Genomic DNA, 12,502 nt, shown 5'->3' on the forward strand with positions numbered 1-12,502 from the left:
TTGACATCGTGCGCGGATGCGAAGGGTTGCGCTGGTGTAAAAGCGCTGGGGCGGATCAACGGTGATCGACGCGATTCGCCTTCGCTAGCTCCGTCTGATGCACCGTTTTCGTTGGTGCTCATCCTGCGCTTCTTAGACGGTGGACGGGGAATTTTCACACGCACATACACTTACACTTTCACAGATTAAAAATTGTCGCTTTATAAAAAAAAATTGTCCGAATTTACTCGTCGCCACTTTTGTGTTGTAACGGGGTTTGTGATATTTAATATTGGTGTTACTATCTACATTAACTGCACACGTATTAAAACTTTATAAATTAACATAAATGTATTATTAAGAATCTGACTGCTTGCACCGAGGACGTTCTTGTAAGTGCCGCGTTACAACCAACGTGTTCGGCACCATCGCTCCCGTTCGTTGGCCTGGCGAGCGATCATTGCCCTATCCTGCCGAACCGCTCTCACTAACACATCAACACGCTGGCAGGACTGTCAGCGGTGAGTGACTGCAATAACGGCGATCGGAAGTTCGGCAGGTCGGGTCACAACATTATGCATCGCTAGAACTAGAACGGCGATACGATTCTTTAAATACTAAACTCCATTGGAAACCACCAGCACAAAAGCAAGTGAGATTCGAGTATTAGTCGTTGATGTTGATACCCACGTATCTTTCCAATTAGATTTTTGCTCGCGAAGTCAGAATGCTATATAGGTTAGAATTACACTGGTGGACATAAAAATAGGAAAAAAAAATTGTGTGTTTTTTTTTTGCGTGCACTAGGTGTGTCATCGCCAACAGTTCGAGGCGTACTGAATTTGCAATAGTCGAATTATGCCTTTTATACTCTCATTTTTGGTGCGCTACTTATCTGAGTTTTGAGTGCCGGCAGCGTTTTGCGGCAGTATAAAAGGAGAGCCAAATCGTGTTGAGCTTCATTCTTCCATCAGTGGTCAAGGTGAAAGGTTGCTGTTGAAAAATTCCACAAAATCATCATGGGTCGCGGAAAGCACTGCACACCAGAGGAGCGAAAACACATTCAGGGGCTTTATCGTGAGAACGTGCCAATCAAGACAATCTGTAAGGCGTTCGGCCGTTCACGGACGTTTGTGGACAACGCCATTCGTAGCGAGGCTACGGGTAAATCGACAGGTCGTCCGCGAAAAACAACGGCCGACGTTGACGCGCAGATTGTTGAGATAATCAAGGCGGATCCTTTCAAAACTTGCGCTCAAATCAAGCAGGAGCTTGGTTTGCAAGTTTCGGCGAAAACGGTGTCTCGCCGTTTACACGCCGCTGGGTTCTGTGCCCGGAGACCGCGGAAGGTTCGTAAGCTGCTGCCGCACCACGTAGAAGCGCGCATTCGGTTTGCCGAAGAACATTTAGCTGCATCCATCTTTTGGTGGAGTAAAATCATTTTTTCGGATGAGTCCAGAATCAATCTGGATGGTTCGGACGGCATTAAATACGTCTGGCGCCTTCCTAATCAGGCGTATCATCCGAAAAATACGATAAAAACCCGAAGTCACGGAGGCGGCCACGTAATGGTGTGGGGTTGCTTCTCCTGGCACGGCCCGGGTCCTTTGTTCCGTATCAACGGGACACTGAACTCGGAAGGGTATAGAAAAATACTTAGTCGTAAGATGTTGCCATACGCCCGACAAAAATTCGGAGACGAAGAGCATTACATCTTTCAGCATGATAACGACTCTAAGCACACATCGCGAACAGTTAAATGTTATTTGGCAAACCAGGATGTGCAAGTTCTACCGTGGCCTGCGTTGAGTCCTGACCTAAACCCAATTGAAAATCTGTGGTCAACTCTCAAGCGTCAGCTTAAGAACCAGCCTGCACGTTCAGCCGATGATCTATGGACACGCTGCGAGGTTATGTGGGAAAACATACCCGAAAGCGAATGCCGTAAGCTCATCGAAGATATGGCCAAACGCTGTCAGGAAGTGATAGCGAATAACGGTCATCACATTGACCGTTAGAATGTGTTTTCGCTCTGTGGAACACCGCAACACCTCCTCCCAACAACCACTTAAACAGTCCTTTTCAGGGCTACCAAATATTTCTGACAAGAACTATGTCTTTCGGTCACAGAAAAAAGTTCCTATTTTTATGTCCACCAGTGTAGATGAAACTTGTCTAAACACATTGCAAGACAAGGACAGCAATATAATAATGAGTTGTAATACGTCATCTATTGAGCAAACCAATGAAGCTATGGAGCTTTCGTTTTTTTAAATAGATATTCTATTTTCTAGTTGTTTAAGCTTAATCTGTTTAAAACTTTAAAATATGATGTAAATATGTGTTATTTTCTACTTATTGAAAATGTTAATCGAATTTATTATCCATTTTAAGAGTTTTTAAATTCAGATAGCTTTTGTCCGCGAACCACAGTGTAATGATTTGCAAAAATAAGACTTTTTGGTACTAATAATGTAACAACTAGCATGAATAATCATTATAATTATTTTTTTTATTCAAACAATCTAAAACAGTCGGTCGCGTTGATGACAAAAGTACAATAAAAATGTTGCTTGGGAATATAATACCGGGTTACCTATAGAACTCAAGACCGCGGGACACTTTAATGAATCTGCGGGAGTCAATCGCAAGACTGCGGAACGATACTTGAAAACGTTGACGATACCAGGATCTGCAAATTTGTATCGTAAAACTGCGGCGCATTATCGAGTAAATTAATCAAAGTGTCCTTCGTCTTGAGTTCTATCGGAAAACCCTGTAAATCGGGGAAAATAGTATTTTATTATGGATCCGTGCATTTTTTTTTGTTTCATCGTAGGACTGTCAGTGTAAATCAAAAGGAAATTAGTTATGAATGAACTCTCTCATGTAATCTTTTGGTTAAATCTCTAATCAGCACCATAGTATGATACATAGTCTTTGCATTGTAATTGTGCCTGCAATAGTAATAAACTTTTTTTAAATCATGTCCGTGCACTTAATGGAGAAAAACGGTAATTAAACACGTCTTTCCTTAAAGCAATGCTGCCACCGAAGTTTCCTTGACGTCTTCCAATTATGACCGGAAACGTTTTACCGCAATTTGATACCGTGGACAGCATTTTTTCGATCCTAAGGCAATGTTCTCGGGTTTCTTGAAAATGATGTAGATATGTAATGTTGATAGCTGATATGGATTCCAATCCTCGATAAACCTTGCCGCTTCCATCAATCATTTTGATCTCATTATTCGTCGAACTAAGTATAATTTTTGTATCTGGATGAAAAGAGAACATCATATTCCAGTTAATATTTAACAGCAGAACGGATTATAGCCAAGGAATAATCATTATTGATACATACCATCATAGAAAACAACTTCATAATCCTGTAAAGTCTCCATGAGCTGACATTTAGCTTTGTCACTATATAATGTAATTTTTGGGGTTTTTGCTTTAACCATTTGAACGAATTTAGCTGCATACATATACTTTTTAAAATGTTTCTCAGGAATATCTTCATAATTATACATGACCTCAGCACTTCTGGATGGTAAATCTGGCGGTTCATTCTTTATTGGAACACCACGATTGCCATTCGGGTGATACAATATGAATTTTAAACCATCTCCTGATATACGACACACGTCCACAACACGGTCCTCATGTTGCCGTCCTCTTGGTTTAAGAAACTCTAGGACGACATCACCACCTTCGGCAACTATGGTAAGAATTACATGTTTTGTGCGATGTCTTGTAGGTAGCAATCGCAGTGTGTCAAATCGCATAGTATGACAATGGTTGTTTGGAACAAATCCCGAAGCTTTATGCATATTATTGTTTTCATTCTCCGATGTTACATGCCCGTAGTTCTAAAGAAGTGAAAGCAAATGATAAATTTCGATCAATACGAAAATGATTCAATATTATTTCATACTTACTCTTTGCTCATGAATCGATCGATCTGATACCGGAGTAACATACCTTCGGGATATATATTGTTGAGGATTACATACTTCTGTTTCTTTTTTCAATCCCAAAAAATCTGTAGACGGTTTCAATTCATATAGGTTTTTTGTTTTGTCTTTTTCGATTAGTTTGTCCTCAATAATGTTGTACTTATGAACCAGTTCCACACTATTAAACTTTTCGAGCAGTGATATTTGCGAATTAGGTTGAAATCGATAAGAACTCATATTTTCTATTTCGTACTGCTGCATTTGCTTCCAATACGGATGAGCTAATGTGAATTTTTCACCATTTAGATCTTGCTTTTGAATGTCGCTGCGTCTGCCGTTTGCTTGTGTCATTCCTCTGATACCATTAAATAAATCTGATTTGCTTATACTGCTACCAGCGATAGTGCCCATGCCACTATCCATACCGGAGTTAAACTTATTATTTGTAGCGTTCATGCTATTCGTTTTATGGCCTAGATCATACCGGGAAAGGAAGGGATGACTGAGGACTTCTTCCAATTTGATTCGCTCTGCGGGATTTTTCCTGAGTAACCGTTCAATCAGATCACTCACGTCAGACGATAGATGAACTGGTAAAACATAGTCAGAGAGTACCACTTTCGCCAATGTCGATTTCACTCCATTTGTGTCAAAAGGTGGCTTGCCAACTAATAGAGTATATAGCATACATCCTAAACCCCATACGTCGGCTGGTAAACCGTGCGATGCACGTGAGGCTACTTCTGGTGAAATGTAGTTCGGCGTACCACAAAGGGTGAGATGCTTTTCATCTGACCGATGTAGTTGTGTTGCAAGCCCAAAATCAGCAATTTTAATATTCATTTCTTTTGTTATTAATAAGTTTGATAACGAGATATCCCGGTGTAATATTCTATGCGAATGTAAATACAGTAGTCCGTCCACTACTCTACGTAAGATAATTGCAGCTTCAAATTCGCTAAATGGCTGAATACGCTGTTTAAGGTATTGCTGCAGTTCTCCATTTTCGGCCAACTCAAGTACCAAATAAACGAAATTAAAATCTTCAAAAAATGTATACATTTCCAAAATGGATGTGTGTTTAAGTTTTGAGTGTATCGCTACTTCTTGACGAACACGGTTGGCCATTCCAGAAGCGTGCATTGCATGTTTATCGATCTAAGATGAAAAGGAAAAAAATTAATTGATATCAACAAAATGCAAGGCAACAACATATGTTACAACAACACATATATTAAATAGGACAAACATACCATTTTTATCGCAACAGAATTGCCCGAAATTAAACATCTTGCTTTGTACACACATCCAAAACCACCTTTGCCGAGAATTTCACCCACTTCATAGTCCTAAAACAAAACAAGAATAAATCATAGCAAACACATTGTTATTTACAAGGAAACGAACAACAAGTCGGTAAACAGTTGTCATAAACGAACTAGCGGAATTTGGGGCAAGTGTGCCATACGGGGCAAGAGTGCCACCAAGCATTTTTCCTTAAAAACTTTAGTTTAATGATCAATTGTGTATACAGTTGGTTGCTTTCCAATGACTAGGTATTCTGAGCCGAATTTCATATAGACCAATCGATATTTCCCATTGTTTTAAACTGATTTATATTGAGTTTCAAAATTGAGCAGAATATTATAATTTTTTAATCCAACCAAATAAAAAAAATCATCAAATCTCTCAAAAATCATGCGAACAATCAACCGAGAAAATATTTACACCACCGTATAGCTGAGAAAACGTGAAATTTTTTGTGGGGTTAGTTAAAAAAAACGTTCTTTTTGTCACTGAAAAATTTCATTTCAAAAAAGTTACAACTTTTGGGGCAAAAGAGCCATCTCTATTTGGGGCAAGTGTGCCACTATCTTTCATAGGCACGAGCTGTCAAAAATGTAAACATTGTTGTAGCGTGCTGCGGAATGGTGCGCTATTGTGAGCGGATTCCACGCCAGAAAAACAGAACAGTAACAAACCATATTGTGGTGGTCAAAAAGGGTTCATTGGTGACTCAAGACATGTAGGAATACATACACTAGTGCCACAAACGTAATAATTTCCAATTATCTAAGAAATACGGTTATTTTAACCAGGTGGCCGTCTTGCCCCATACGAGTGGCACTCTTGCCCCATACCCCAAAAAACAACGTCTTTTTGGACCCTTTTTAAACACTTCAAACACTGTTTTGTTTGCACTTTTTTCAAGCGGAACTCATTTATAAGTGAGGAAATAGATGTAAAATGGTTATGAGATTTAAATCGGCTTTTGAAAATCACGTTTTAGTGAGTTATGACTTGAAATGCTTAAGGTGGCACACTTGCCCCAAGTTCCGCTACAAGTGGAAAAAATAAACACACAAAGAATCTAGAGTAAAAAAACCAACGGTTGATGTTGTTAGCAATCTAACGTTAAAAGTACAACTTAAAAATCCAATAGTCCTAAACATACCTCGATTTTTTCACCAAATTTTTTCAACATTTTTGCAGTCATTTCATGAGCAATTAATTGATGCTAAACAATGACACTTCCATTCGTAATTGATATCAACTAAACGAATTACGCACTAGTTGACTCAAACGCGCTAAGTTAAACCTAAAAGTTTCTTTAAAAGCAAGCAAACAAAAGAACGCGCCTCAGCAATGAAATATGCTTGACTCCAAGGTTGATTAATAAGATCAGGTAGTGGAATCTCAAGGTGGATTAAAAATATAAGGTTCTTCTTCTTCTTAATAGGGTTGGTAGGTTGAAGCCAGAGTGACCAGAAATACCGATTTATCTATATTCCCACCGATTTTTCATTTATCCTACGAAAATCACAGATTTCACAGAAATCACTGACCAAAAAGTCACATAACCATTTCCAAAACCACTTAATGTATTAAACTTTATATGGAAATCACTAGCAACCAGAACCAGAAGTTCAACAGAGACAACTAAGGCTGCGCTCTGGCACCAATCGAACACGACATCCGACTCGAACAAACCCATATAATCATAGGGAGGTGCACTGTCAGACACAAACAAACAAACAAGACAAGCATGTCAAATCCCATACATTTTTCATGTTCGATGTCGTGTTCGATTGGTGCTAGAGCGCCGGGTAAGGCCCGTGTCTGCACTTCATGAAATCGAACGCGCTGATAAAATTTTATATGCAATTTGACAGATAATGTAACCCAGTGCTCTAGCAGCAATAGAACACGACATCGAACATGAAAAATGTATAAGACTTCACATGTTCGATTTGTGGGTTATCACATCGAACATGTAAAATCCAATATATTTTTCATGTTTGATGTCGCGTTCGATTGCTGCTAGAGCGTCCCAATTATTTCTTGGGTTAAATTCCCTAGTACAATTTTCAGATCGACACTTCAGAAAGGCCTCATGTGACCGCTATGAACCTAATCTAAACTATCTCCTTTAAATAAATGAAAGATGTTATTTTCTCGTGCTGCTGCTCTTCATGGGACAGATTAGCTTCCATCTCCGACAACCCCCCCCCTCTCCCCCCCTCGCTCAACACTACAAAGCCTACCGAAAACTACCGAAAGAATCTTTAACTCCTACCGAAAACTACCGATAAAATTTTGATGCGCCTACCGAAAACCGCAAAAATAATCTGGCCACTCTGGTTGAGGCCTCCTGTACCATCCGTTTTTTTAAAGTACAATCAGAGATTTGACTACCAGTTTTTGGAGGGGAAATCATCCATTCTCCTTTGATGTTTATATTGCTGTTTCGTTGATGTTTATATGTTGTGGTTTAGATCTTTCTGATTGATGCACAGTGTGTTGGTTTTCGTGAAATCACCAATCGTTTTTTTCTTATTGATGGTTTGTGTTTCCTTTTCAGTTTCTATTCAAAAGCTAGTGTTGTTCCATCTTTAAGTTCACTTGTGGTTTAGTGGATTTGATTTTCTTCTTTTTTTGTGGTGTTTGTATATTAAAAAAAATTAATATAGATACATTTATCCCAAATAGCCAGCTCGTACTTTAAAGCTGATTTAGGGCTGTTTAACGAAAAATCGTTCCGATGTCGTACTTTGTGGCTGATTAAGATTACTTGCGGAACTATGGAGCTTTTTAACTGGGATATGGTGCTTTTTGGAACTTTGCGGCTGATTAGCACTATGTGTAGGGTTCATGGTGGAACTTGATGCTTGTTAAGAAAGGGTACCGAACTTGGTGGAACTTTATAGCTTTTTAATGCATGATATCGGTACGAGATGGCTCTTGTCAAAGTGTCAAAGACGGACGCCGGCAATAATCTCATTGCTGCTGCACAAGTTAGATTCGTTAATTGAAGAATGAATATTGAGTGAAGTGATTGTGAATTATCAGTAAATTGTGTAAAATTTTGTGTAATTCATCAATACAAAAGATTTAAAAATATACATATGTGTTTAAACGAAACAAATCTTGTTGTTAATTTCATCGATGACGCTTGCTTGAAAATAAAACACAAAGAAAAATAATCCCTGGCATCGTGGCATAAGGAAGCTGCTTAGGCGCTGTTTGAAAGACCCACATAGAACTTTGATGCTGTTTATCTAGTGCAAAAGGCGAATTAGAGCAGCGATCTTTAGCGTGCCAAAATGAGCTGCTTAAGCAATTCTGGCTGTTTGGGAATTCATGTTCATGAAATAGTTATGGTCAAATGTTAATGGTGCAATGTTTGTACCATGGTCGATCTGAGTTCAATTCCATTTTTATTGGTTTTATTGATGATTCAAAGTTTTATTTAATTTTTAAAACATCCAGCTCCAATAACTTCAAACCCATTTACTCATTGTTAGAAATGCGTGTTTAATAGTTAATCTGTTATTTTTCTTGTTTTATTTATTTCTTTTAATTCATTTAGTATCAGTATCCCTTCATACAACCAAACCAGTAAATAGGGTAACTGTACCAGTTTTCGGCAGTGTACCTATTTTCGGCAGGGTAGCTGAAAACGTGAAATTCTGCACAAATGTGGTAAAAAATTTCAAAAACACAATTTTGTAGTGAAAGTGTAATTATTTGATATTCACATACGAAGCTTCACACCATTTCATTACGTATTTTTCAAAATATCAAATAAATTGTGCTTTTTTTCGGCAGCTTCCCAAATAGCCAGCTCGTACTTTATAGCTGATTTAGGGCTGTTTAACGAAAAATCGTTCCGATGTCGTACTTTGTGGCTGATTAAGAGATAGACGGTACTTTGCGGAACTATGGAGCTTTTTAACAGGCACATGGTACTCTTTGGAACTTTGCGGCTGATTAGCACTATGTGTAGGGTTCATGATAGAACTTTAAGGCTTGTTAAGAGTGTGTATCGAACTTGGTGGAACTTTATAGCTTTTTAATGCATGGCATCGGTACAAGGTGGATCTTGTCAAAGTGTCAAAGAGAGACGCCGGCAATCATCTCATTGCTGCTGTACAAGTTAGATAAGTTAATTAAAGAAGGAATATTGAGTGAAGTGATTGTGAATTATCAGTAAATTGTGAAAAATTTTGTGTAATTCATCAATACAAAAGTTTTAAAAATATACATATGTGTTCAAACGAAACAAATCTTGTTGTTTATTTCATCGATGACGCTTGCTTGAAAATAAAACACAAAGAAAAATAATCCCTGGCATCGTGGCATAAGGAAGCTGCTTAGGCGCTGTTTTAAAGACCCACATAGAACTTTGATGCTGTTTATCTACTGCAAAAGGCGAATTAGAGCAGCGATCTTTAGCGTGCCAAAATGAGCTGCTTAAGCAATTCTGGCTATTTGGGTTTGCTGTCAGCCAATGGTTCGGCAGGTTTTGTGATTAAGAGAATCAGAACAGTAAAACAATGAAAAAGAGGTGTATATCAAAGATTTTATGCTTATTTAATTTATTCTAACTTGTTCGGAATTTTAAAATCGCGATAAACAGGTTATTTTTCATTTTAAATGCTGCCGAAAATAGGTACACAGTAAATGTTCATTTTTGACAGCTCAATGTTGTGGGCTCCTGCCGAAACTCGGAACAATAACACACCTTGGATTTGGCTGAATATTTCTTTAAAAATTGATCAGAACACTACAATGCGTATATCGACACATAATATGACCCCAAATAGCCAGAATTGCTTAAGCAGCTCATTTTGGCACGCTAAAGATCGCTGCTCTAATTCGCCTTTTGCAGTAGATAAACAGCATCAAAGTTCTATGTGGGTCTTTCAAACAGCGCCTAAGCAGCTTCCTTATGCCACGATGCCAGGGATTATTTTTCTTTGTGTTTTATTTTCAAGCAAGCGTCATCGATGAAATAAACAACAAGATTTGTTTCGTTTAAACACATATGTATATTTTTAAAACTTTTGTATTGATGAATTACACAAAATTTTACACAATTTACTGATAATTCACAATCACTTCACTCAATATTCATTCTTTAATTAACTTATCTAACTTGTACAGCAGCAATGAGATGATTGACGGCGTCTCTCTTTGACACTTTGACAAGATCCACCTTGTACCGATGCCATGCATTAAAAAACTATAAAGTTCCACCAAGTTCGGTACGCTTTCTTAACAAGCCTTCAAGTTCCACCATGAACCCTACACATAGTGCTAATCAGCCACAAAGTTCCAAAAAGTACGATGTGCCTGTTAAAAAGCTCCTTAGTTCCGCAAAGTACCGTCTATCTCTTAATCAGCCACAAAGTACGACATCCCAAGCGCCACAGATTAAGCTTAAACGACTGAAAAATTGAATATCCATATAAAAAAAATGAAAGCTCCACAGCTTCATTGGTTTGATCAATAGATGGCGTATTACAACTCATCATTATATTGCTATCCTTTTCTTGCAATGTGTTTCGCTATTCTACCTATTATATAGCCTTCTAACTTTCCGAGCAAAAATCTATATGAATGGTCGTGTGGTCAGATACATGGGTATCAACACCAACGACCATCACTCAAATCTCACTTGCTTCAGTACTGGTGGTTTCCATTGGAGTTTAGTATTTAAACAATCGTATCGCCGTTCTAGTTCTAGCGATGCATAACTTCAATGCGAAACCATACAACAGTACAGAGGAAATGAGAAAGCTCTCCTCCAAGCGATGAAGCTCAACTGGTTGGGGTATCCCACCAACAGATAGCGCCAGCAGCTTTTTTGCTATTTTTAGAATGCATGAGTCGTTTGGCGTCTGCTAAACGAAGTCTTTCTATATTCCGTTTAGGTAGAGAACTTGAGTCGTTTAGAAGCCGTTTAGTGGTCGTTTAGTGGATTTGTGGCACTTGGGATCGGAACGATTTTTCGTTAAACAGCCCTAAATCAGCTATAAAGTACGAGCTGGCTATTTGGGACCTTTCTTGTACCAAATATCACCAATTTTACGACAAACAATGCACTAACTTAAGAGAAAAATAAATATTTGTAAGCCAATTCGCAGCGTACGCTATGACCATCAAACTGTCAATGGCTGCTCTGTTTAAACGTCGCATCAAAATGGCTGTCAAAACGGGCCAAAATAAGCAACATAAAATTATTAATTAAAGTGCTTTTTAACATCAGTATTAGGAAAGTAAGAGTGTAAAATTGCTTTAAACATTTTTTTGTACATATTTACATAGAAAATAACATTTTCTGACCCGTATTCGCGCTGCCGAAAATAGGAACACAACCTGCCAAAAATAGGAACAAACTGCCGAAAATAGGAGCAAAAGCAATGTTTGCATTTTTTCGAATATTTATGAAAAAGGGCTTTGAACCGGCAAATAAAAAATAGTGTAACATATTATGATAGTTTATCAACCAGAATAAGGGCTTTGAACCGGGAAATAAAAAATAGTGTAACATATTATGATAGTTTATCAACCAGAATAACATCAATTTCATGAAAAATAATAAAAAATGTTTATTTGTGAGCAGTTTTTGTGAAACTGCTGCATTAGCGTGCCGAAAACTGGTACAGTTACCCTAGCACGATAATGAATAATAATATGGTGGCGCAACTGACAAAGTTGTTAGCATCAAGGATGAAGCATGAGCATGAATTGGAACATGAGTGGAGGGAGTGAATTCGAATGTTCATTTCTATTTTTAGCTCTTTTTTGCATGGGTTCATCTTTCACGTGTGTTCACTATCCCCGAAAATGATCTGTATTTCGTTGGGCTTTTCGGGGATAAGGGCGGCGGCAACGCTCATCGGATGCGATTTTATCGGACGAGATTTATATGGGATTTGACAGATAACGTCGGACGACGAAATCGCACGTCTGACGTTATCTGTCAAATCCCATATAAATCTCGTCCGATAAAATCGCATCCGATAAGCGTTGCCACCGCCCTAATTCGTTAACTAATTATCCCCGAAAAGACCAGCGAAAACTGGCGTAGTCGGGAGCTTGGGCACCACCTCTATATTCCACCTTGGTATTGCAGTGCATCATAACAGGTCAATAACACATCGAACAACTGACAGAGCTCCTATCGAACAGAGTCGTGTTTGTTCGTCTTGTTCGATTGGTGCCAGAGCGCCGCCTAGGCCTCGTGGCACGGTGTATCTACCATCTGATCTGCTTAAT

General features: G+C 38.5%; 1 protein-coding gene across 2 annotated transcripts; it reads right to left on the reverse strand.

Annotated features, from left to right (window-relative positions):
* Positions 1 to 2,762: 2,762 nt before the first annotated feature.
* On the reverse strand, positions 2,763 to 6,610 carry LOC121589505 (serine/threonine-protein kinase PLK4-like). Of its 2 annotated transcripts, XM_041908470.1 has the most exons (5): positions 6,393 to 6,610; positions 5,191 to 5,286; positions 3,920 to 5,095; positions 3,343 to 3,850; positions 2,763 to 3,256 (listed from the first exon to the last, which is right to left on the reverse strand). In XM_041908470.1, the coding sequence occupies exons 1-5, from the start codon at positions 6,432 to 6,434 to the stop codon at positions 2,964 to 2,966; spliced, it is 2,115 nt and encodes a 704-aa protein (XP_041764404.1). In that variant the 5' UTR covers positions 6,435 to 6,610; the 3' UTR covers positions 2,763 to 2,963. The 2 variants fall into 2 exon arrangements, with proteins under 2 accessions (XP_041764404.1, XP_041764405.1); XM_041908471.1 differs by lacking the exon at positions 2,763 to 3,256 and having other exon boundaries at positions 3,736 to 3,850; positions 3,963 to 5,095.
* Between the last annotated feature and the right edge of the window lie 5,892 nt (positions 6,611 to 12,502).

The sequence above is a fragment of the Anopheles merus genome, chromosome 2R (genome assembly GCF_017562075.2).
Source record: "Anopheles merus strain MAF chromosome 2R, AmerM5.1, whole genome shotgun sequence".
Lineage (NCBI taxonomy): Eukaryota > Metazoa > Arthropoda > Insecta > Diptera > Culicidae > Anopheles > Anopheles merus.

Excerpts from the sequence above, each read along its gene's own strand:
- LOC121589505 (XM_041908470.1), bottom strand. The coding sequence starts at position 6,434 with ATGACTGCAAAAATGTTGAAAAAATTTGGTGAAAAAATCGAG. Across the intron at positions 3,851-3,919 it reads GATCGATTCATGAGCAAAGA|AACTACGGGCATGTAACATC; the intron begins GTAAGTATGAAA and ends TCACTTCTTTAG. Across the intron at positions 3,257-3,342 it reads TGAAGTTGTTTTCTATGATG|ATACAAAAATTATACTTAGT; the intron begins GTATGTATCAAT and ends CTTTTCATCCAG.